Raw genomic sequence first — 24,343 nt, forward strand, 5'->3', positions numbered from 1 at the left:
CCTCAAAGTCACATCAGAACTGAACTGGTCCCTAAAAAAATCAGTGTTTGAAATTTTCTTGAAAATTTGAGAATTTGCTATTCATATTGTAAGCCTCCTAGTGTCCCAAAAAATTAAAAGGAAGTTGAAATAATGATGTCAACATAAAGTAGACATATGGTCTTTGTTAGTTATTAACTATTTTGAGTGGTATGATTATTTGTCTCACAAGCAGAAAATTTAACATTTTGCAAATTGCAAAATTTTCCATTTTTTTACGACATTTTGGTATTTTTCACAAAAAAACACAGACTGCATCGACCCAAATTTACCACTAACTTGAAGTACAATGTGTCACGAAAAAACAAAATCACTGGGATAAGTAAAAGCAAAAAAAAGTTATCCCCACTTAAGTGAGACATGTCAGATTTGAAAAAAAGGGCTCTGTCAGGAACGCAAAAACTGGCTCTGTCAGGAAGGGGTTAAGAAAAATCTTTGGAAAAGATGTGCACTTGCCTGAAATCTTTTGTCCAGGACGGAAAAAAGATTTCAAGGCTAATTTATGCGTACATCTTACGATCGCAGATCTTTCTAGTGTGTGGGCACCTTTAAGGACCCCATACATTAGTCCGACTTGTCCTAAGGACAAGTCGGACCTGATTTCCCCCTGCAGCTCCCCGGGAGGGGGTCACATGATTAGGCACTGATGTACCAAGTTTTGCAAATGATACATTGCATGCAATGTATCATTTGCAACTTCCGGGGAGCTACAAGGTGGAGGGAGCAGGGGGGCAAGGGACATCCAGGTGGCGGGTGGTGGACGCTGCGAGGTGGCTGGGGGGCGCTGCTAGTAGCCCAGAGGCAGCGGACGCTGCGGGGGACACAGGCGGCAGTAACGTAGAGGCAGGCAGGGGGAACCGGGAGCTGTCAGCGCTGGAGAAAAAAAAAAGCCCATACAATGAATGGGCGGCCTGTGATTGGCTGAGCGCTCTCTCAGCCAGTCAGCAATTGGCTGAGAGAGCGCTCAGCCAATCACAGTCTGCCCATTCATTGCATGGGCTTTTTTCTCCAGCGCTGACAGCTCCCGGCTCCCCCTGCCTGCCTCTACGTTACTGCCGCCTGTGTCCCCCGCAGAGTCCGCTGCCTCTGCGCTACTAGAAGCGTCCTCCGTCCCCCCCCTGCTCCCTCCACCGGACGGAGCATTGACAGCTCCCTGCTCCGGCTCCCCCTGCCCATCTCCCTCGCCAGCATCCGCCGCCTGTGTCCCCTGCCCGGCTGCACATAAGATTAAGCAAATCTTATGTGCAGCCAGTCCGACCTCCCGACTCTGACCCGATGCGCACGGGACCGCGCATTGGGTCGGACCGGGTGTCTATACCTGCGATTTGGCCCGATTTCACTGCCCGATCCATCTGAATCGGGTGGAATCGGGACCAAATCGCATAGTGTATGGGGGCCTTTAGAGTACAAATGCAAATTAGGATAAGTACATGGGTAAATAGTATGTAATTGGCCTGCTAATACAATAATCCTAGAGGTTGCAGTGGCACAGCACTGACTTTTATAGAAACCAACCAGAAAGACTGGCTTGCACTTCCCTAGGTAAAGCCATTTGTAAGCTCCTATGTTTAAAGTCACAGATAGTGACTTTAAACATAGGAGCATGGCTATGGATGCCACAGTAAAGGTGCCCACACACTAGAAAGATCTGCGATCTTAAGATGTGCGCATAAATTAGCCTTGAAATCTTTGGTCTGTCCTGGACAGAAGATTTCAGGCAAGCGCACATCTTTACCAAAGATTTTTTTTTTTAAGATCCCGTGTGCGTTCCTATGGATCTTTTGTTAAATCTTCTGATCTTTTGTGCAGCATGTAAAATCAGAAGATTTAGCAAAAGATCCTCGGGAGCGTGCATCGGACCGATATCCGCCAAATTTCCACCGATTATCGGTAAACACAGGACGATATCGGCCAATTTATCAGAAATCGGCAAAAAAAACCCAATCATTCTAGTGTGTGAGCACCTTAAGAGTTACCAATGCTACATTTTATTAACTTGACCATCATAGGTCAACGGACGGAATAGTGAAAACACTGTTAAAGCTTTGTGCACTGCCTCGTTTTTTTAAGGGAAATAAGTGATTTTAGGTTTTCCACCAAAAAATCTAATTGACTCCCAACACTGAATCTATAAATGTGATATTTGTTTAATACAGGGTCATTTGTAATTATACAGGTACCACAAATGAAACATGGAACTCTTGCCAACATCTGCCACCTGTCATCCTAGAGATTTGGCCATTTAATTCATGTGTGAGTGAGCCAGAGAGCAGTCGAGGACAAAAGACAGGATTCTTGCTCAGCTCATAATCATTGCCAAAGGAGTTTCTCACATAATGGAGAACCAAAAAAATAAAGTTGCATTATATTCATATACAGTACACTTTACACATGGAAAAGCTTAGAATACATAAAAATATGCTGACATGAACGAGACATTTTTTTTTTTTTTAGGGGGGGGGGGGGGGGGGGGCGACAATCAACAGCTGATTCAGGCATACCGTGGTTCTTTGCGAGGAAGGACATATACTGTAACTGCTGATCAGGCTGCATTTTTTAACTTGAATACCCAACAACAGGATGTTAGCCATTGTTCTCAACGGATTTCCCAGAGTTAAAAAAAAAAACACACACCGACCACCTCACTTGCACTTAATTGTGGACTTGCATTTCTGTTATTGCAGTGTGGCTTCTGCCTGCACAGAAAGTTCACAAGCTTAAATTGATAAAGAACGGAAAGGCAAGTGGCTCATGCTGCAGTTATACTCACACCACAAAGCAAAAACAGTTGGCAGAGCATTGGGACAGTGCAAAAAAATTAAAATAAAAGCCCCATGCACATTAGCCAATCCCTGCTAACATCGATGTTGGCGGCAGCGGTGACCCAGCCATGCTGCAGCTTGGCCATCACCAACAAGGACTTCCCTCATCTGTATATGTTCAGACAAGGGAGGGGATCGATAACTATGCACGGTTGACAATACTCAGTGCACTCTAGGCAATATAGTTAAAGAGATTTCTCAGAAGAGACCTATGAGCAATAGGTACTTATGTAATATCTGGGCTCCCGGTTTTCTTATGAGACCGTGTCCGCTCGCCACGCTTCGGGCAAGGTGGCTCGCTGCGCTCGCCACACTATATAAAATCAACTCCATGCGTAGTTGGATAGTAGGGGTATGAAAAAATGGGGTGCATTTAACATGGGAGTCCAGATAATACATAAGTACCGAGCAATATCTTTTATTAGAACATCTAGTGTATTGGACTTTACTATGGGTACACACTGGCTTTTCAATTCAACAGCTGGTATATCATCCAGTGTGTACCAGCTATATGTCTTTCAAAGGCATTTTGCAACAGCTGTTCAACACAGCCAGATGCCTGATACATCTTGATATAGGTCAGGGCATCATGCTGCATGTAGGCACAGACCACCCGAACAACTGCCGCAGAAGCAAATATATCTACTAGTGTATACCTAGCCTTGCGCGCTCTCCATACACACTATCTGAACAGTCGTGACTAAAATCACAACTTGGCTGGCACATTTGGATGCACCGGTCTCATTGAGCGATTATTCACCACAGACTCCTGCAGCGGGAGTATGGATGGTTGGTGCATCACACAGCACAATACGTCAATAGATATTTAGATATATTGGGCAGTAATATATCTGCAAATGACGAACACAGACATATCGCTGATACACAATGGCCAACGGACCTACAGAGTTTGATCTGACGGAGTATGGCCAGCATTACACACATTTTCAGATAGAGGACAACAAGCCACATTACAGTGCTTTTGCCAACAACTTTAACCAATTCATATGTGGGTCACATTCTTAGGTTTTTGTACTGAACGCTAACATGCGGTACTAACAAGTCCTATTAAGTAACATACAATTGTAATAAGCATTTTTTATTTAATTTTTTAGTATAAAAAAAAATGATTGGTTTCTTATTGGTGTGCTGAGGGATTATGGGGTTTCTTTCCTGCTATATACAAACTGACTGCAGCTTCGGTGTCCTTTATAGTTTCAATCACTTTCATTTCTGACAAAACGTATCTGGTAGCTATAAACAGTGTTTTGTTAGGACTGACTGAATACCAGAAATAGGTCCAAGATTCTAGGTTCCAACAAAATGAAATAGGAATTCTACAGACCACAGGAATTTACCAATAAAATTCCAAAATACAAAGCATATAAGAGTTGGATCAGTCCCAAGCGCACAATGCTGTTCAGGGTAATACATGTTGCAGATGAATATCCTCTCCATTGAATGGGTTCATGAAAGCAAAAAGCATACGAACAGCTTAGATATATAGGGGGTTATTCAGAGTTGATAAATGCAAATTCACAATCCGTTTAATTACTGAATGACTGTGTATGCGCACGGATGATGGCGCACATGCGAGAGCCCAAAGAGCGACAGAAATAGCCTTCAGATCGAATAGCAATCTTTTCGCAATTTGCCTGTCGGGGAGCCCGCGTTTGGGCGTGGTAACCAGACGTTTTCTGTTAGCATCAGAAAAAACGCAGGAGGGCCCAGGCGTTTTAAGTAAGGGCATGGGTGGTCAGCAGTGGCCTGGATAAGCCTGTCTGTCATGGAAGGATCAGACTTACTCATTTGCACCTACTGGAAAAATCATTCTATGGTTAGGGAATTGCATATGGATAGCGACCCATTCGCAATTCACTCCCAGATTATCACAGGTGGGTTTTATATTTTGTCTGGGCGGCGCCTATCTACTCACATTCATTAGCAACATTGGAGATGAGTGATCAGGTAAGAATCAGGCCCATAGCCCGGCATTCCGTTTTTATCACCCTTCCATGCATCCCTTTGCTCCAGTTGATGACATTCAATTGTTTAGGGAGGTAGGCATGCTAACATTTCAGCTTGCCATCCCTGGGGTCGCTCAAATGGGAATCTTCGCATTGCGCCCATTAGTTTGGTCGTATAATGAGCGTGATATGCGCAATAAAAATAATATCAATTGAATATCACCAGGCAATCTTAAGCAGGAGATTGGGTGAGATTAAACATTTGAATACTCCACAAATTGAGGACGGTCAATGAGACATACTGTATATGTTTTCTTTACACTGCATTGTAAGTGAATATGGTGCAGATGTATGGTGAAGTGACTGGTGATAATGAACCATGTCAGTTGGGGGCTGATTGGATGGTGCGTTCTCACTGGTCACTATCACTTCACCAGGATTAATAAATCTGCCCCTATATTAGGAGAGCAGTACCACAGGAGTGATACCTTTGTGATTTCATGAAAGGCGTCGCCATAAATTGCTTAATACTCTGGAGCGAGATCTATCTGTGGAACACTCATATCGTTTCGGGAGTGGTCACATTCTGCACCATGCTTTCTAATGCCAAATTATCCTATGCAACGTTTCCCCCTCCATGAACACATCCAATGGATAGGATGTTCATTGGGAGCTCTTGAACTTATTTTGCTTTACAGTTGCATGCACTTTAGACTGATCCAAACCGTACAGTTAGGTTCATATATATTTGGAAACTGAAAGAATGGGGAGATTCAAATCAGCATAATGTTAATAGTGCTGGGAAAGCGGTCCCAGAGCTACTCAATTGTCAACATCACAGCCTGCACTTAGCTGGGAGATGCCAGTTTCCGTGCTTCAAACAGAGTGTTTAGTCGTGGTAACAGACATTTTCCAACTTCATATCCTGCTGCAGTGCTGTTTGCGCAAAACGTGGGAGAATAAACCCTTTGGGCTATTTCACACACTCCAGCTCCTGCCGGGCAGCAAATCCCCGCACGGCCAAAAGCCATGCCGCACACAGTAGTTAATAATGGACACGATTGTGTCCATTCACACTGGACGGCCACGGCCCGCCCGGTTGCAGTCGGATCTCAGCACTGGAAGGGATGGTTGCCGGGCTGTGGCCATCCCCACCATTCTAAACTTCCTTGTGCGGCACGGCTTCTTGGCTGTGTGAGGATTCGCCGCCTGGCAGGTGCATGTGAAATAGCCCTTTGTCCAGGCTTAACAGTGCAGACAATTTAATAGCTGCCGAACCTCCTTCATGAAGCCGTTAACATCTCACACAATTGGATGGCCCCAAATTTGTTTACCAAAACATATTTACCTTCGGGTTATACAATTATTAATTTTAAAGTGCAGAGTGAGCTTTAGGGGGTTATTTAATGTGTGCCGATATTTCGGACAGTTGCAAATATTGGCACACATCTATTCAATGCTACATGTCAGCCGGTCAGTTTCGGCTTTCTAAAAGTTGAATATGCATGGTCAAACTGCTGATGGATTGTCTAATCTGCAGCAGTTTTCAACCAAACCAACTGTTGGAACACTTCCCGACGTCACAATATTGAGTACCCCCATAATTTGAGGTATTCAAAGTAATTTTTTTTTTAAAATATATATATATTTTTCAAGAGACGAAAAGTAATTGGACAACGAACTCAGAAGATCTTTAATAGACAGGTCTGGGCCTTTGTTAGTTATTTAAGCAGAAATAAAGGACTGGAGTTTTCTGAGGGGTACAAGTAATGCTGAAAGTACATAATGTCTGTAAAGAATGACCATATTTTTAAAAGCGGCAATCATTTACCAGGCAAAAAAATAAATAAAAATCAACCTGTTTGATATATACACTGAGAAGAAGAAAAAAAAATGGTATGCTCAGCACCAGAAAAAGGCCTGAACATCTAGGAATGATGAAAGCAGGATCCTTACGGTAAAGAAGAAAAAAAAAAACACTTCCCAACATCCAGGCAAGTGAAGAACACTGTCCAGGAGGTAGGATCATTATCAAAGTATACTATAAAGAGAAGGCTTCACAATAGCAAATACAGAGAATTTCACCACAAGGCACAAACAGTTCATAAGCATCAAAAATAGAAAGGACAAATTAGGCTTCACCACACATCTAATAGAAACCAGCTCTTTTCTGGAGCAGCATTCTTTGGACAGATGAAACGAAGATTAACCTGTACCAAACCAAAGCATACCTTATCTTCTTTAAAATGATGTGACAGAAGCAGAAAGACATTCTAAAGAGTACAGGAATATATATACCCCTTGGGCATGTATGTCACATGCGTGCACCCATTTATACTGGGATTTTGGACGCCCTTTATGCTGGTTTAGCGGTTCTGCATACCATATCATGGTAATTGTTGAGTACACGCAGCATGTGTACCCATTAGTGCCAGATTTAGTGGCTAAACCAGCCTAAAGTCAAGTCTAGGGCGCGCAAAATCCAATTTTTACTCCTTGCGGTGAATCTTTTGCACGGAAAATCTGATTCACCCTATTCAATGTTCGCCGAAAGCGAACAGTGAATGCTGGCCAGTTCTTCATTTCATGCTCGCTGCAATTCGCTGGTGTATTTCAATGGGGTTTTCACTGGGATTCGACAAGAGAGTATTCAATGCTAGGATGGAGAACTGCTTTCAGCATGATTTTCGCCATGATTCACCGTTTTGCATTAGACATCTCTTTAAGGTGAACGGGAAAGTGATCTTTTAAAATAAAGGCTTTTTTTTTGTGTCAAAAAAAATCTATTTTTTTTTCTGTGAAGGGGCATGCCATTTTTATTCATGAATATGCAGCACATGGATATATACTTAATTTTTGATTTTTTTACACATTCGCCAGCAGGGAGCCGGGACTCGCTCATTAAAAATTCACTTCACACTGGTCCCGCTTGTTACATATGTACGAGCGTAACCAGTGAATCAGCTACTGCTGCCTGTGCCCCCGGAGCACTCCCTCCCCCTACACATTCTGGCGCAGGCAGGGAGGCTTCCATCTCCCTGCCTGCCGCCGTCCCCTGGCTCCCTAAAAATCAGTCAGGGGCAGTGAGCCCCTACGGCAGTGGTTTCCAAACTTTTTTGAATCATGGCAACCTAGAGCATCAAAATGTTTTCAAGGTACCCCTAGGCCAAATGTTTCTTATTGAGAAATTTAGAAAAAAATATATTAAATTAAGTGCATTGTGTTTATATGTCACAGTTATCTGGTGAGGGACAGGATTTGCTCCTGTTTGTCCCCATATATTATGATTGGCAGCCACAAGCACTGGTTTTGCCTGTTACATTGCCCATAAATAATATGAATAGATACACCAACCCAAGGCACCCCTGCAAGTGTCCTGAGGCACCCCAGAGAGCCTAGGCACACAGTTTGGGAACCACTGCCCTACGGCATTGAATAGTGTGAGAGGGAGGGCTGGCAGTGAATTCTCCAGCCCTTCGGAACCCTGCAAATGTACAGCGAATGCTAAACAGGATTCGCTGCACATCTCGTAATTTATCATTGAATACTGCCCAAAGGGTTAAATACTCAGACATTATACAGTGCATTGCCTTTTTCACCACCTTATTTTTAAACACAATATTTTCTTCTATTTCTTTCACTATTTTATACTTCGCAGTCTTTAATATTAATAAAAGTTATATTTTAATGTTATCTTGAGGTGCACTATACAAACCATAGCTTTTATTTTTCTTGTATTCTCAACTGAAGTCCTCAGAGATATCTATAGTCCTATAAGTTATATGTGATAAAGGCAGACAGTATGCATATGAACAATATAGTTAATGCTAGTGTTCATTTTAGCACCTGTTGTCTTTGAAAACCCATGCAGTACCTGTTAACTGCCTGGGGTGTCCCTGTCTGTTGTGGTGTTTCTAGCACAGGTCTGGTTTGTATATCAGTGCTTATATACAGACCACACTGTGCTAGAAGCACCACAGCAGATAGCAACACCCCAGGCAGGGAAGCGGAACTGCATGGATTTCCAAAGATAGTGGGTGCTAGAATGAACACTAGTTAACTCTATTATTGTGCATATTGTTCAGTGTTTTTGAAAGTTAACAATAGCGATGCACGCTCCTGGTTGTTATTGATCCCCTTTCTTGTCTGTACACTCTGTAAAATTTAATATTGTGGTTTATAACTAGGTGCATATCGTTCAGTGTTAATGAACGATAGGTAAGTTTTTCATAAAAGGTGGTCAGTGGTATAGTTTGAAATCGTTCAGTGTGTATGTACTATATAGATTATACTGTAGCTCCAGGGAGTTCAAGAAAAAAGGTTAACAATTTAGTTTTTTTTGCCTTTAATGCAAAGTATATATGCAGTTTAACAGTTAATGTTTTGAAGGTCTCCCGGCTGGAGCACAGGTGTATTTGTTACTGGCTGACATTTCAAAAGATCCACAGGAGGTACTAATTAATTCATTTGTGTTTCTGTTAGACAAACTGGAAATAAAATGCACTGTAATGGAGTGTCCACACGGGTCGATACAGCGGCCTTAGATAGCGATTCATTATTGACGGCCACCGGTACCAGACATCGACTGGCAGTGATGGGGTCATGCTGCATTGTCCCTCGTTCTGAGTAGAAATGGACTGTGCTGTACAATCTATTTCTATATTCGATTCCGATGACACGGGGCCACGCATCAATATCGAATCGGCTGCTGCATAGCACGGTGCGATTTGCACTACATGCTATGTGATTTTGATTATATAGTCAAAATGGTACTCGTTTCCTACCACGGCGCCCACGATAGTACGGATTCTTACCGGTTAATACGCTTTCCTCTACTCCTCCATGGCAGCCGAACACATGGGTTTCCTCCCTTATAGGTAGACATCTGGAAAGGAAAAGAAAAGACACTGCCCCTATATAAGGTCCGCCCCCTAAGGCTCTGTGTCTTTCAATTATCAAGCTTACACACTATTACCTCATAGCATAAATAAACTAACAAATATCTTACAGTAATTGAATGTTAATATATACTGTCCCACAAGTGGCGAGAAATACGCTGCCATGGAGGAGTAGAGGAAAGCGTATTAACCGGTAAGAATCCGTACTTTCCTCTACCTCCCCATGGCAGCCGAACACATGGGTAATACCCTAGCAGTTTAATCACTGGGTGGGCAACAAAATATCCAACTAAATCAGAATATACAATAAAGCAGTGATATACTAACAAATAGCAGAGAAGATAAATAAAGGAAAACCAGAAAAAGGATACTCCACAGAGTTAACTTCACTCCGTATTCAGGCCCTCCACTCAGTTCTCTTGCCGAGCTTCAGCCTCCTCTCAATTTCTTTTTTTTTTTTTAAATAACTGCACTAAGGATCCTTCTGCCCACCTTGGCATCACTAGAACACATACCCTATGATGTTTGGTAAACGTATGAGCCGACGCCCAACAGGCTGTCTTACACAATTCGTCTAATGAGACCGCCTCTTTCTCGGCCCAAGATGAAGCGACAGCTCTGGTGGAATGCGCCTTTAAGCCTTTCGGGAGTTCCACTCCTCTTACTTATATGCCTCCGCAATACAGTTCTTGATCCACCTTGCAATGGTGGCTTTTGAGGCTTCCATTCCTTTGTTCCTACCCTCTGATATTATGAACAGCCTTTTGGTTTTTCTCACAGATTCCACCCTTTGAAGGTAAATTTTCAAGGCCCTGCTGACCATCCAGTTTATGAAGCTTGGCTTCCTTGGCGTTAGCTGGTTTGTTGCAGAAAGAGGGTAGAACAATTTCTTGATTCATGTGGAATTGGGACACCACTTTAGGCAGAAAGTGAGGATTTGTCCTCAACACCACCTTTTCCTCGAAGAAATTTAGGAATGGCTCCTCGGCCCAGAGTGCCTGAAGCTCTGACACCCTCCTGGCCGATGTGATGGCCACCAGGAAAGCCACTTTCGCCGTCAGGAATTTCATGGGTACCTTGTCCAAAGGCTCGTCTGTTAGAGCATTCAGTACCATATTGAGATCCCAGGGCGCAATAGGGTTGTGAAAGACAGGCCTGATCTTTTTAATGGCCTGCACAAACCTCTGTACATAATGGTTTTCCGCTATCCTGGAATCCAGCATAGCACTAATTGCTGAGATCTGTACCTTTAGGGAGCTTACAGATAATCCTTTATCCAACCCCCCTTGAAGAAATTCTAGAACCGTAGAAATGTCCGTATGGTTTCTGTTTTTACTTCTACAGAACCGCACATATGCCTCCCAGATCCTATAGTAGGTCTTTGATGTTGAGTTTTTTCTGGCTTTAAGCAGTGTGTTCACAACTCTAACTGAGAACCCCTCACCCCTCAAGGTTCTGGTCTCAGTAGTCACGCCGCTAATCTCCAGTGCTCTGGCTGTGGTTGGACGAACTTTCCTTGCCTCAGCAGGTCTTGTTCCTGAGGCAGAAACCATGGGGCTTCCACCGCCATCCTTGTTACCCTGGGGAACCAGGATCTCCTCGGCCAGAACGGTAGGATCATTATTACAGTGGCCTGTTCTCTCTGTAGTTTGCTGAGAATCCGAGGAATCACAGGGAATGGTGGAAAGGCGTACAGTAGACCTCTCCCCCACGATGCCGACAGAGCGTCTACTTGCCATGCTCGAGGCTCCCAGTGTCCACTGACGGTAGACCCCATCTGTAGACTATCCTGTCGAAGACCTCCTGAGACAGCTCCCATTCCCCTGGCCTTAGCAGCACCCGGCTCAGAGAGTCTGCTTGTTGATTCCTCTCCAGCTATAAACACTGCCTTCAGACTCTTTGTCCATCTCTCGGCCCATTGCAGTAGTTCTGCCACTTCTTTCATGAGGCTTCTGCTTCATGTGCCTCCCTGTTTGTTTATATAAGCCACGACAACTTGGTTGTCCGACCTGACTAGCAGATTTTTTTGGTATAGTCGATGTTGAAAATGCATGCAGGCCAAGGTGACTGCCCTCATTTCCTTAAGATTGGAGTGTAGCCTCTTGGTTGCACCTCTCCCTACTCCTTGAGCTGCTTCCCATGCATAGACCGCTCCCCAGCCTGTACGGCTGGCATCGGTTGTGAGAACCACCTGATTTTCCTCTAGGAAGGACCTCCCTCGGCGGAATTTGCTTGTGTCCGACCACCATCTGAGGTCTGCCAATGCGCCCCTTGACAGGATGATTTTTTGATTCAGGTTCTTTCCGTCCCCGTCCCATTGGGACAGGAAGCAGTTTTGCAGGGACCTTGTATGGAATCTTGACCAACCGACCGTATCCTGAGCCGCTGCCATTAGACCTAGAATCCTCATGCAGTCTGTTGATTTTACTGCTTGTTTTGCCAGAAGACTTCTGACCTCCTTTCTTAACTTCTCTATTCTCTCCTCCGTCAAGGTAATTCTCATTGACCCGGTGTCTATCATGACCCCTAGGTACTTTACTGACCTTGACGGTCTCAGTTGGCTCTTCTCCACGTTTATGATCCAGCCGTGCTTTTCTAAGTACTGGATCACTCTCTGTGTATGTCTCAGGGCTAGCTCTTTTGTACTGGCCATTATCAGAAGGTCGTCTAGGTATGCCCAGATTGCTATCCCTTCTTGCCTGAGATTGGCAATAAGCACTATTAGTACCTTCGTGAAAGTTCTTGGGGACGTGGAGAGTCCGAATGGGAGCGCTGTTAACTGATATGTGATTCCCCGAGGCAAAATCTTAGGAACTTCTGGTGATCTGCATATATGGGTATATGCAGGTAAGTGTCCTTTAAGTCTATGGTGGGGAGGAAAGAACCTTGCCTTATGTCCGGTAGGATGGACCGGATCGACTCCATCTTGAATTTTTTTGCATGTACGAATGAGTTCAGCCTCCTCAGGTCCAGAATGGTCTTGAAGCCCCCCGAGGCTTTTTTTACTACGAAGAACCGGGACTGCCACCCCCGGCCTTCTTGGTCCTCCGGGACCCTCACCACCACTCCCTGAGCCATCATTGTCTTTAAGCTGTCTAATAAAGCTTTTCTTTCTTGCGGGCACTTTGGCATTGGAGAAACTTCTTGCCAGTTTCCCAGCGGTTTGACGAACTCTATTCGATACCCGCTGGAAACTATCTCCTGCACCCACCTGTCCTGCGTAGATCGGAGCCAAGCCTGCTGGTATTTCAATAGCCTGCCACCGACCCTGTACCTGGCGTCATTGGGACAGGTTACGAAATCCAAATCTGCCCTCTGCTTCGCTGACCTTGAAAGGAACCTCTGTTCCCGAACCAAGGCCTTCTATTTGGGTACTTGTTTCCTATCTGGGCGCCCAGGTTTTCTACGTACGGCACCGTATTGAAATCGGATCGCATCGCATCGTACACATACACGATATTGAACGATGCGATGCGATTTCCCATAGCAAACAATGTGAAATGGCTCAATTTAGCCAAATTATAATAGGAACAATAGTAAATGGGCCAAAAACACCCCTGAACATTGAAATGTCCCCCCAAAAGTAGTTGACGCCACCCCGCCATCAACGTGAACCCGAAGCGTGGCGAGCGCAGCGAGCCCGCGAGGGGCGGCGGTACGCGTCCTCCGACCTTTTTATGCCCTACTATCCACTAGGGCGTGGAGTGAGAATAGAATAGTGTGGCGAGCGCAGCGAGCCCCGCGAGGGGACGCGGATACCTTCACAGTTATACGCGTCCCCTCGCGGGCTTCCCAGGTGTCCATGGCGACGCGGACACCTGGGAAGCCCGCGAAGGGACGCGTTTACCTGTGAAGGTATCCGCGTCCGCTCGCCACACTATTCTATTCTCACTCCACGCCCTAGTGGATAGTAGGGCATGAAAAGGTCGGAGGACGCGTACCGCCGCCCCTCGCGGGCTCGCTGCGCTCGCCACGCTTCGGGTTCACGTTGATGGCGGGGTGGCGTCAACTACTTTTGGGGGGACATTCCACTGCTCTGTGGGTTTTTTGGGGGTTTCTGGCCCATTTACCATTCTTCCCTATGCTGATTTGGGTAAATTGATCCATTTAACATTGTTTCCTATGGGAAATCGAATCGGATCGCATCGTTCAATATCGTGTATGTGTACGATGCGATGCGATCAGATTTCACTACGGAGAATAGCATGGTGCGCAATTAACTTAGTGGGCGCCCAGATAGGAAACAAGTACCATCTGGCCTATAGGTTCTGGCCTCTTGAGGTCGGGGGTTTGAAAACGCTGGAACCTATTGAAGGGTTTCCTTGTTGTTTTGTCCTGCGGGAGCCACACTGATTTCCCGCCAGAAAGTTTAGAGATAATATCATCAAGTTTGGCACCAAAGAGATATTCACCATGAAAAGGCAAAGAGACCAATTTGTTCTTGGACTGGGCATCAGCCGCCCAGGACTTCAGCCATAGGGCCCTCCTTGCTACCGCTGTACTTGTGTTAGCTCTCGCTGATAACCTTACTGCATCTAAAGATGCGTCGCAGACAAATTCAATAGCCACTAGCATGTTCTGCACTACTTTAAGCAATTCGGCCCTTTTGATGCCATCCAGTAAATCGGATTCGAGATCCTGACACCATGACCTCAGAACCCTAGAAGTCACTGCAATTGCCGAGGAGGCTTTAATTGCCGCCCCTGATGTCACATGTTGTTTCCTCAGGGTAATCTCCATTTTTCTCTCCATACTATCTTTAAAGATATTGGCATCTTCTAACGGATGAGTAGTTTTTCTAGATATTCTCGCAATTGCAGCGTCCACCTTGGGCGCAACCTCCCAATGCTTAATGAGCTTATTCTCAAAGGGGTACATCTTTGCCACCCTGACCGGGGCTGCTACCTTTTTGTCAGGGTTGGCCCATTCCTCTTCAACTACCTCCTTCAATGCTTCAGACAAGGGAAAGGCTTTGGCCCTTTTTTTCTTGTCCTTAAATAACAAGTCCTGCAACTTGCCCTCCTCTGGAGGGTCTTCTATGTTTAGAGACTTATTGATTAAGCCCAGCAAGTTTTCCAGCAGGTCTGGATTAAAGCCTAGATCTGGCTTCTCCTGTACGACTTCTCCTTCCTCCACGTCGTCATCATGCCCTACCGCCGGGCCCTCTGAACCATCCGAATCCTCTGACAACACCTCCCTGGGCCTTTTAAGGGGCATCTTTGCTAGGTCATCCTTTGTGACAAAGGTATCGGCCAGGGAAGTTCTTAACATGGACACCAGGTCCTTCATTTGATCCGGCCCCAACATAGGCGGCCTTTTACATTTATCACATACAGACCCTGTGCATTTATCTGACAGGTCTTTATCACAAAGGACACATTTGGCAGCCCGCTTCTTGTGTCTTGCCTTGGCCTCAGCCTTCTCCTTGCCAGTCTCAGACCTAGACATACAGTAATGTACCCATCAGTAGCAAGTAGAAACAACTACCATATCCTATTTTTAACAACAGCCAAACAAAAAAAAACTGAAAAAGAAAAAACATCCAATTCCTAGGCTTACCCTGACTTAGATGGCTGCCTTCTCTCCTCCTCCATTCTACAATACTGTAAGAGACAATCATAATCAGCCACAGTAAATAGGAGAGAATAAATCCCTGCAGCGCCGCTGCATAGGGACCTTACCAGTCTGCTGAAACTATTCTTATTTCTGAAGTGCAGCGTTAGCAATCCTCCACGTTTTGCCCAGTTGCACAGTCTCCGCGTGTACACTAATCCCCCGGGCTAGGCCGACCTGGCGCCTTCTTATGACGCCAGCCCGCAGTCACCGCCGCAGCCCTCTCCGGCATCCAGCCCCTCCGCTGAAGTCAGACGCCGCAGCGTCCGTCCGCGTAATCACCCAGCGCCGGTTCGCGCGGCCCCGGCACTCCAGAGCATACACGCGGCTGACGAACACCACATCCAGCCGCCACAGAGGGGGGACCCCTCGCATGCCAGCCGCCTGGCTCTCAGGAGGGGACACCCTGTAAACCGGCCGCCCGGCTTCAAAGGCACATCTCAGCGCGGTCAGTACACGGAATTGTAACTTTACAGAGCGCCCCTAACTGCACTAGGCAGCGGGACGCCTTAGCAGACAGGCTCCCAAATACTCTAGGTAGCGGGACGCCTCTACCTCACCATGGGTCTAAACCCCTGCTGCACTAGGCAGTGGGGGAGACCAGCAGCTTTTCACAGGGTAAGCCTCCTGTCCACCTGGAAAGGAAAAAAAAAGACACAGAGCCTTAGGGGGCGGACCTTATATAGGGGCAGTGTCTTTTCTTTTCCTTTCCAGATGTCTACCTATAAGGGAGGAAACCCATGTGTTCGGCTGCCATGGGGAGGTAGAGGAAATTAAGTTGTATGACATCGCATTGCATGCCATATGCGATGCGATTTTAAATTGTATAAGCCCCTATACGATTTTTAATTGTATAAGCACCCTAATGGGTACTTACAATGTTAAATGCACCCAAACACAACCCCCACTATCAACGCCAAACCGAAGCGTGGTGAGCGCTGCAAGCCCGCGAGGGGAGGCGGTACGCGTCCTCCGACCTTTTCATACCCCTACTATCCACGCCAGCGTGAAGTTGACTTTATATAGTGTGGCGAGCGCAGCGAGCCTGAAGCAGAGGAGCGAGGACCAGTCACTTCAGCAGTCCTGGAGAGAACTTCCTGCTCTAGGGTGCAGTAAGTGGTGGGAGCGGGACCTCCTGTGAGAGTTCAGTGTGCTGCTGCTCTGTGCAAACAGTACACCTGTTTGGCTGTTTAATTATTCTAGTGACGGGTTCACCCTTGATCTAAACCTATGACTGAGTGCAGTGCAGAGTACAAACATAACATGGACAGTGTATACATATACTGTTCACACATCCTGTGGCTTGGATGGCCACAGGATCTTCTGCCAATGATTGAGGAGCAGTGAAATCCGATGCAGCCTCCTTTAGCTTTGGCATATGTTTGAACAGAAAACAATAAGGTGATAATTAACAGAACAGTTAAAAGGGTTAGTTCCCTCACAGCTTTTGAGGTAAAAATGTTACATATTACTGACCATTTATTACTTTAAATGTTTTTTGTTTTTTTTTACTTTAGAAACAGGAAAAACAAAGATTTTTATAGAAATGACAAACAGGGACAGAGGTGGACAAATTAATGCAGTCAATTAGGAGCCGACCAAACACTAGAAGGCTTATTTCACAGTTTGAGTGCCAACGTTGCTGTGAGAGATCTGCAAAATATCAGCTAAAGATGCCAGCGTCGCTCACAGCAACTGATCTTTTTTTGGGTACAATATTTTACCAAACTACAATTATTAGACTTGGCTGTATTTGTATTTATTTATACAAAAAAAAAAAACACGCTGTAAGCGAGGCTGCCATTTTTAGTGGATATCTCACAGCAATGTTGGCAGTGGCACTCAACTGGTTAAGCATAACAGAAGACAAGCATTCAATCGTTTCTCTCTGTGGCCACCACAAGATGGCACCCAATGAAGCAATCCTACATATGAATTGGACTTCTTAATGATATAGCTAGTCTTCACTTTCTTCCTTATAATAAAGGGCATCATTTTAAGATAATATTACACCAACTTTTAAGCAAAAAATAAACCTTGTAGAAACAATGTAAAACTTGATAATATTACAGGAGATGCAGTGCAAAAATATAACAAGATAACATCGCCGCTGCAGAGAGCCCAGACTGATTGGCTTAAACTAGTGGGTTTTCCACTTTAACAGATTAACTTAATCCCCATCCTTCTCAATAGTAGTACTTTAATATACAAGTATTTTCTTTAAGCAGTGCAGTAAGATCTTTCAGGTGTCACCTTCAGCATATCATTGTAAAACACGTATGGATGATTTTTTTCTTCTTCTATTGCTGGGACGCAAGAATGTCCTTGATCAGGTTAGCTCCTCATTGAGGAAATCCCTGGTGATGTCAAAGGTTTCCATAGCAACCCCAATGCAGAAGTTTGGGAGAAATATTAGACATTGAGTACAGTGTTTTGCTAATCGTGCAACCAGGACATGAATCAGTCTGCCTCCCTGGACCACTAGATTTCAGCATGGTTACTGCTTATCGGGAACACCCTGTTGAACCATGGCCCTATGCTAAGATATTAGATGGCCAGAGGGGTGGGTGAGTTATTTTGTTTCTGTGCAGGGTAAATACTGACTGCTTTATTTGGTACTTGTTTCCTAGCACGGCGCCCGTCGTGGGTCATCGCATACCTTAAGTTAAGGTATGCGATGGACGCGACCAACGCGATTTTAGGGCTATTTTAGCCTTTTCCCCGACAATTAAAAAATCGCGTCCATCGCATGCCTTAACTTAAGGTATGCGATGCGACCGACGCGATTTAACATTGAATGCATTGTATTCAATGTTAAATTCCTATGTAAAATCGGGTCCATTGTAGACCGATGCGATGGACCCGATTTTACATAGGGAACAATGATGGTTAATTTGTATGTAAAATGCCCTCCATCGTTAACGCCACCCCACGATGAACGCCAACCCGAAGCATGGCGAGCGCAGCGAGCCCGCGAGGGGTGGCGGTACACGTCCTCCGACCTTTTCATACCCCCACTATCCACGTCGGCGTGGAGTTGATTTTATATAGTGTGGCGTGCGCAGAGAGCCCGAAGTGTGGCGAGCTCCGTGAGGGGACGCGTAATACCTGTGAAGTTATGCGCTGCGCTCGCCACGCTTCGGGCTCGGTGGCTCGCCACACTATATAAAATCAACTCCACGCCGACGTGGATAGTGGGGGTATGAAAAGGTCGGAGGATGGATTGGCATTAATCGTGGGGTGGCGTTAACAATGGGGGGGCATTTGACCCATCAGGGTGGGGATACAATGAAAATTGGGGTCTGGGGCATTTAACATTGGGGCTAATGTAAAATCGGGTCTCAGGGACCATTTTACATTGGTTCCAATGTAAAAATCGCGCTGATCGCATGCTATTTGGTTGCATGCGATGGACGCGATTTTTTAGGTCCCAATGGATACAATTTTTATGGCTGGCGCCGTGCTATGAAACAAGTACTGTACCCTTTATTTTTACACTGCAATATAGATCTCACTTTGAAGTAATACCCCACCCAAATCTAATTCTCTCTGCACAAGTAAAATCTACCCCACCTGCAGTGCACATGGTTTTGTCCATCTTAAGCCTCGTACACACGGGGGAGATATATTGCTCAGCCCTATATCGCTAGCAATATATGGCTGAGCAATATATTGCTCAGTTTCTCCTTTTCATCAGCGACCAGAGATGGTCGCTGATGAAAAGGAACCTCAGCCGGCGGTGCCACAGAGGTAATCAGCTGGTCGCAGGAGCAAGCTCCTGCGACCAGCGATTAGAATGGGGCAGAAAACGGGAGCGTGCACCAGGCAATTTATCGCCAGGGCACACTCCCATCACTGGCAATATGGTCGACAGCGACCATATTCCCAGCTATTTCATCCCCTATCGCCCCCGTGTGTACACAGCATAAGAAGAATGTCAGAAAGAGTGAACTAGAAAGAGTAACATTTTTGTTTCTCCCAAGTAGGTTCTCTAAAAAGCTGCAAAAAACTTGTTTGTTTTACAAAAATGTAAAATTATAATGTAGACTCAATCTAAAACAGACATGACCAAACCGTGGCCCTCCAGCTGTTGTAAAACTACAAGTCCCATCATGCCATGCCACAGTTTTGCCATTAGAGAATGCTAATACTATAGGAAGGCGAGTATCAGAGATACAAAGCGGATGAATCCCACAACCAGCGCTATACGGAAGATATCTACCACATGCCCCTTTTCTTTTGGGACACCATTGTTTTATCTTTTAATGTATTTTGTCTAATAAAAATGGTGTTCTACTATATGCCATTTTTTCTTAATTACATATGCCGGGCCTCCAACTCCATGGAATACATCATCCATATTGAGGGAGGAACATACATATCCATTAAGCAGTCCATTTTGGAGAAGAGGAGACGCCCATTACCCCAAAGGGGTGTGTGGTAGATATCTTCCGATTAGCGCTGGTGGTGGGATTCATACGATTTGTAACTCTGATACTCACCTTCCTATCCATTTGTCTATCGGCGGGGGGGACGCCGTACCTTCTGGATTGAACTTTCTACTAGCTGCTTAAAACCTATTGCGCAGGACTATCACATTGAAGTACGGATGGTGTAATTGTTAGCATTACTGCCTCACAGCACTGAGGTCATGGGTTCAATACCCACCATGGCCCTAACTGTGTGGAGTTTGTATATTCTCCCTGTATTTGTGTGGGTTTCCTCCGGGTACTCTGGTTTCCTCCCACAATCCAAAAATATACTGGTAGATTAATTGGCTCCCCAAAAAATTAACCCTAGAATGTCAGTGTGTGCGTGTACATGTGGTAGGGAATATAGATTGTATCTCCACTGGGGCAGGGACTGATGTGAATGGTCAAATATTCTCTGTAAAGCGCTGTGGAATATGTGTGCGCTATATAAGAAACTGCTAATAAATAAAAACTCCATTTGTGTTGTGAATGCTAAAACTATGTCAAGGAATGCTGGGATGTGTGGTTTCACAAAAGCTGGAGGGCCACAGTTTGGACATGCCTGAATTAAAGATCGATTATTTTGAAAACTATGTGAAACTTTCCCGGCGCTATTCTATTCCGAGCGTTGCTAATGCCAACTAATGAAAATCTGACAAAACTAGGGCAGCAATGCTATTTTGTGCCCTAACAGGTCGCAAACAGAATCGAGGGAGGCATTTCCGTCAGAACATGCCAATACTTGCGACTAATCTCCCACGAGTACTGGCCATCTCCAACCTATTAGCGCATCAATTAGAATAATAATGAACCGCAACATTAGGTCAAGTGCTGATTTGGTCATTTAATGACACTGTTGGGCCTGAGTCGGATGAAGCAACATCTGTGTACCTTCTGACTGTATAGTCCAACAAATCCTTCCCTTTCGTAAAGCTGGGTACACACACTTGACATTGTATGTACCCAGTGACATTGGCAGCAAAGGGATCCAGCATTAGAAAATTGCATATGGCAGCAGTGCCCTCACAAGTTATGTCTTCTGTCAGCCTTACATGTCAGGGATAACATGATGGTCAGGAGCACCCAGAGTGCAGCCTCCAGTGCAAGTATGAGTAGTGATTACATGTCTGAGTTTGCAACAACTTCAGTGACATGACTGCGGCACTCCGATGCATCTACAAAGCAACCTCCCAGGACCCATTAATACATTTTCATGACATTTCTAGACCATGCACTTTAGAACACATGGACTATGGATGCATGACCAGTAGAGTCATACATTTTTTTAATAAAGTACAAAAATTAAATATCGCTTAACTGCATGCAACATTGCATACAACTCAACCAGGATCACAAGTACCTCCCAGCATGAAGTGGGAAGGTATTTTACAGAAATAAAGGGCCACTCTGCTCCACTGTAACCCATCATTCCAATCCTTTTATGCTGCTGGGAACATTCTGGGAATTCACAGTTTATACCAGTGGTTCCAAAACACATTCCTCAAGGCACCGCACCAGTTCAGGTGGGATGCAGTTAAAATCCCGGCGGTCGGGATCCCGGCGTTCAGAATCCCGACGCCGGAATCCCGACCGCCGAAATGCCGACACATTCTCCCTCCTGGGGTGTCCACGACACCCCTGGAGGGAGAATAAATGAGTGTGCCGAGCGTAGCGAGGCACCGGGCCCGCTGCGTGGCGAGCGCAGCGAGCCCGCAAGGGGGGGCGATCCACGTCCCCCCCTTGTCGGCATTTCGGCTGTCGGGATTCCGGCGTCGGGATTCTGAACGCCGGGATCCCGACCGCTGGGATTCAATACTGAATTCGTTCAGGTTTTAAGAATATCCATGCTTAGGACCTAATACTTCATTCAGTTTAATTATATCAAATGTGCACAAGCAGGGATATCCATTAAACCTAGACTGTTAGGGTGCCTTGATGACAGCTTTTGGGAACCATTGGTTTATTCCAGGGGACCTCAAACTGTTTTGCGCTGGGACCCCATCAGACAATGAAAATTATTACAGGGACCCCAGCAAGTTACTGCAGAAGGTTATCACATCACATGTGTAGTCAGCAGACAGGACATGCATGGCGCAGTAGCATTGTAGAGGCTCAAAACAATTGGAGGAGTCTAAAATAAAAGACAATTCGACAGATTTTCCAGAAAAGTCATCAGTCTGATGGTCAGCAACATGGAATCGTGACCCCATGCTGAGCAGGTCGGGACCCACTTTGGGGTCAGGACCCACAGTTTGAGAACCACTGGTTTATTCCATCAAAAATTCCACAAAAAAATAACCAGAACAATTATATCAAAACCATGTTCCAAGTCAAAAGCATTTTAGCACCAGCAAAAAAAATTCTCATTAAACTGGAGTGGTATTTTTAGTCACAGATACCAGTATAGCAAGTGTATATATAAGTGCTTTCCAGTGAAGCTCAAAGTTATAAGCTCACTTATATGTCAAAGTAGAGGAGACTGGTGAATGCAGCTGCACCTGCAATTTGTGTGAACTAGATTTGCTGATTACATTGCATTTCATGCAATATATTTTAGAACATTGTAATACAGCAAATGCTTTGCAAAACACGCTGTCAACATACCACTACATAGAACACAGAAGATATTACACAGTTTAAAATGAACCACTGCTAAAGTAGTGCAAACACCCATATGTACAATTACCTAGCTATAAAAGATCTTTGCTCTCTACGATATGGGTATATGCTCATTCATTCGTCACTGCACGTAAATTACACAATGCCTGTCACAGTGACACTCCCTGTTCCCCATGCATGAATTCTCCCATACACCTGCTGTATACACCTACTTAGTAACACGCAAGGATCTCTTCCGCCTTCAGTTTATGACCTAAGCTATGAAAGGGTTTCAGGCCTGCAGGGAGCACATCAGGAATACAGGGGGAAATTCTAAATTAATATGTGTCGGCAGCAGAGGCCACACAGAGAGGAGCCACACAGAGGTCAAGGTTACCGACTAACCTCTAGCCGGGATCAGGTCACCATTTACACCAGGCTTTCTAGCTTTTAATTAAATGTCACTAGAAGTTTAGCAACTGCAGGAGGGCACAACTACCTGCTCACAGGAAGGTGACATGGCAGCTCGGCCCGGAGGTCACAAGGAAAGGGGACAGGGTGACATGTATGTGGGGAGGGTGGTGATGGGGTGAAGGATAGGTGATGAATGGAAAACCGGGTAGGAGGTTAATTCATTCTCCCGGCCTAGTGCTCCTGCCGGCACAGGGAAGTACATTAACAGATTACAGCCGATAAACTGCCCCTCTTCGCCGCACACATCGACCCCACAATGGCGCAGAGGCGGCCTGTCCCTCTGTACCTGCAGGTGCTCCTGGAAGCGGATGGGAAGTATCTGAGCCATAGCGGTGGTGGTGGATGATGCTGCTACTGCCGTCTCTCGCTCTCTCCCTTCTACCCGGTCTGTGGCCTCTCTCGCTCAGGGGACGGTGAACAGATGGATCGCTCTCCTGCTGTGCCGCCTGTCTGTGGCTGCGCGTCTTCCGGCTGCTGGGGCTGTATCTCGGGCAGGAGCCGCAATGGCGGAAACGGGGAAGCTGCCTCTGCAATCCGGAACGACAGCTTCACCCTCACTCTGCGCCCCGCCCCCTCCGCGCGCACGGATACCACCCGTACTCCGCCCTTCCTATCGAACCCCCCAACGCCCGGCGGATGGATACCACTATAGGTGCGATACTATATTTGGCCGACGGCTTAGCATTAGTAACAGCAACGTCCTGGGCGCTGGACTATGAGGTGATATAGGGGCTAAATACAGGGAAGCCTCAGGCTTGGCAGCAGGCACCTATGGGTGTTTATGCACAGCATCCGGGTTCCTTCTCCCCTCTTTTTTTCCCAATTTTGCCACATCATGCGACTCGCTGCCGTGACATCATTTCCGGAAGTTCTGTACTTTAGCTTCGTGGTCACATGACGGTAGCGGCGATGCTGAGCCTGTCTGTCACTGGCTGCTGTCACTGGCCGCGGCGTAGTAGTAGTAGTACCTCTCACGCAACAGCAGCAGTCAGCGATGTGCCCGGCCCCGGCCTCACAGCAGTGACACTAGGCTAGGGGCACATCTGGATTAACGCTACATTTCACCTAGATTTAAGCAGTCACAGAACCTGTAATTCATTGAGTCCATGATTGATAGCACCCCAACTTCAATCCCCCACATTGTGTCTGTGGCTCCATCAGCCTATATGGCCCCACTACCTACAGTACAATTTTATCAATTCTTGTTATTTGGTACAAATGCTACTATTGGCTCCTGGGCATGGAGTTGAAATATTGCAATGCAGGACATGTGCCAATTCTAGTTTCCTTGGACATGGGTATAACATGCCAGCATTAAGCATCTTCACTATAACATAGGCCCTTATTCTGGTTGGTGCGGATATTCCCGCTTGCGTACGGGCCGCCGATGTTTATCTTCTGCGCATGTGCAGAGGTCACTCTGCGCATGTGCAGGCGATTTCGCCGCAAGGATTCTCTAT

General features: G+C 45.7%; 1 protein-coding gene across 2 annotated transcripts in view; it reads right to left on the bottom strand.

The window, feature by feature from the left end:
* CLTC (clathrin heavy chain) overlaps window positions 1-23,712 on the bottom strand; it is a 103,215-nt gene extending 79,503 nt beyond the window's left edge. The window contains exon 1 of one of the 2 annotated variants that reach the window (XM_083173769.1): window positions 23,170-23,712. In XM_083173769.1, the coding sequence (XP_083029895.1) occupies window positions 23,170-23,211 (42 nt within the window). In that variant the 5' untranslated portion in view covers window positions 23,212-23,712. The remainder of the gene's footprint in view (window positions 1-23,169) is intronic. The other variant, XM_083173770.1, reaches the window with a different exon arrangement.
* Window positions 23,713-24,343: the final 631 nt, after the last annotated feature.

The sequence above is a fragment of the Crinia signifera genome, chromosome 2 (assembly GCF_055691185.1).
Source record: "Crinia signifera chromosome 2, ASM5569118v1, whole genome shotgun sequence".
Taxonomy (NCBI): Eukaryota; Metazoa; Chordata; class Amphibia; order Anura; family Myobatrachidae; genus Crinia; species Crinia signifera.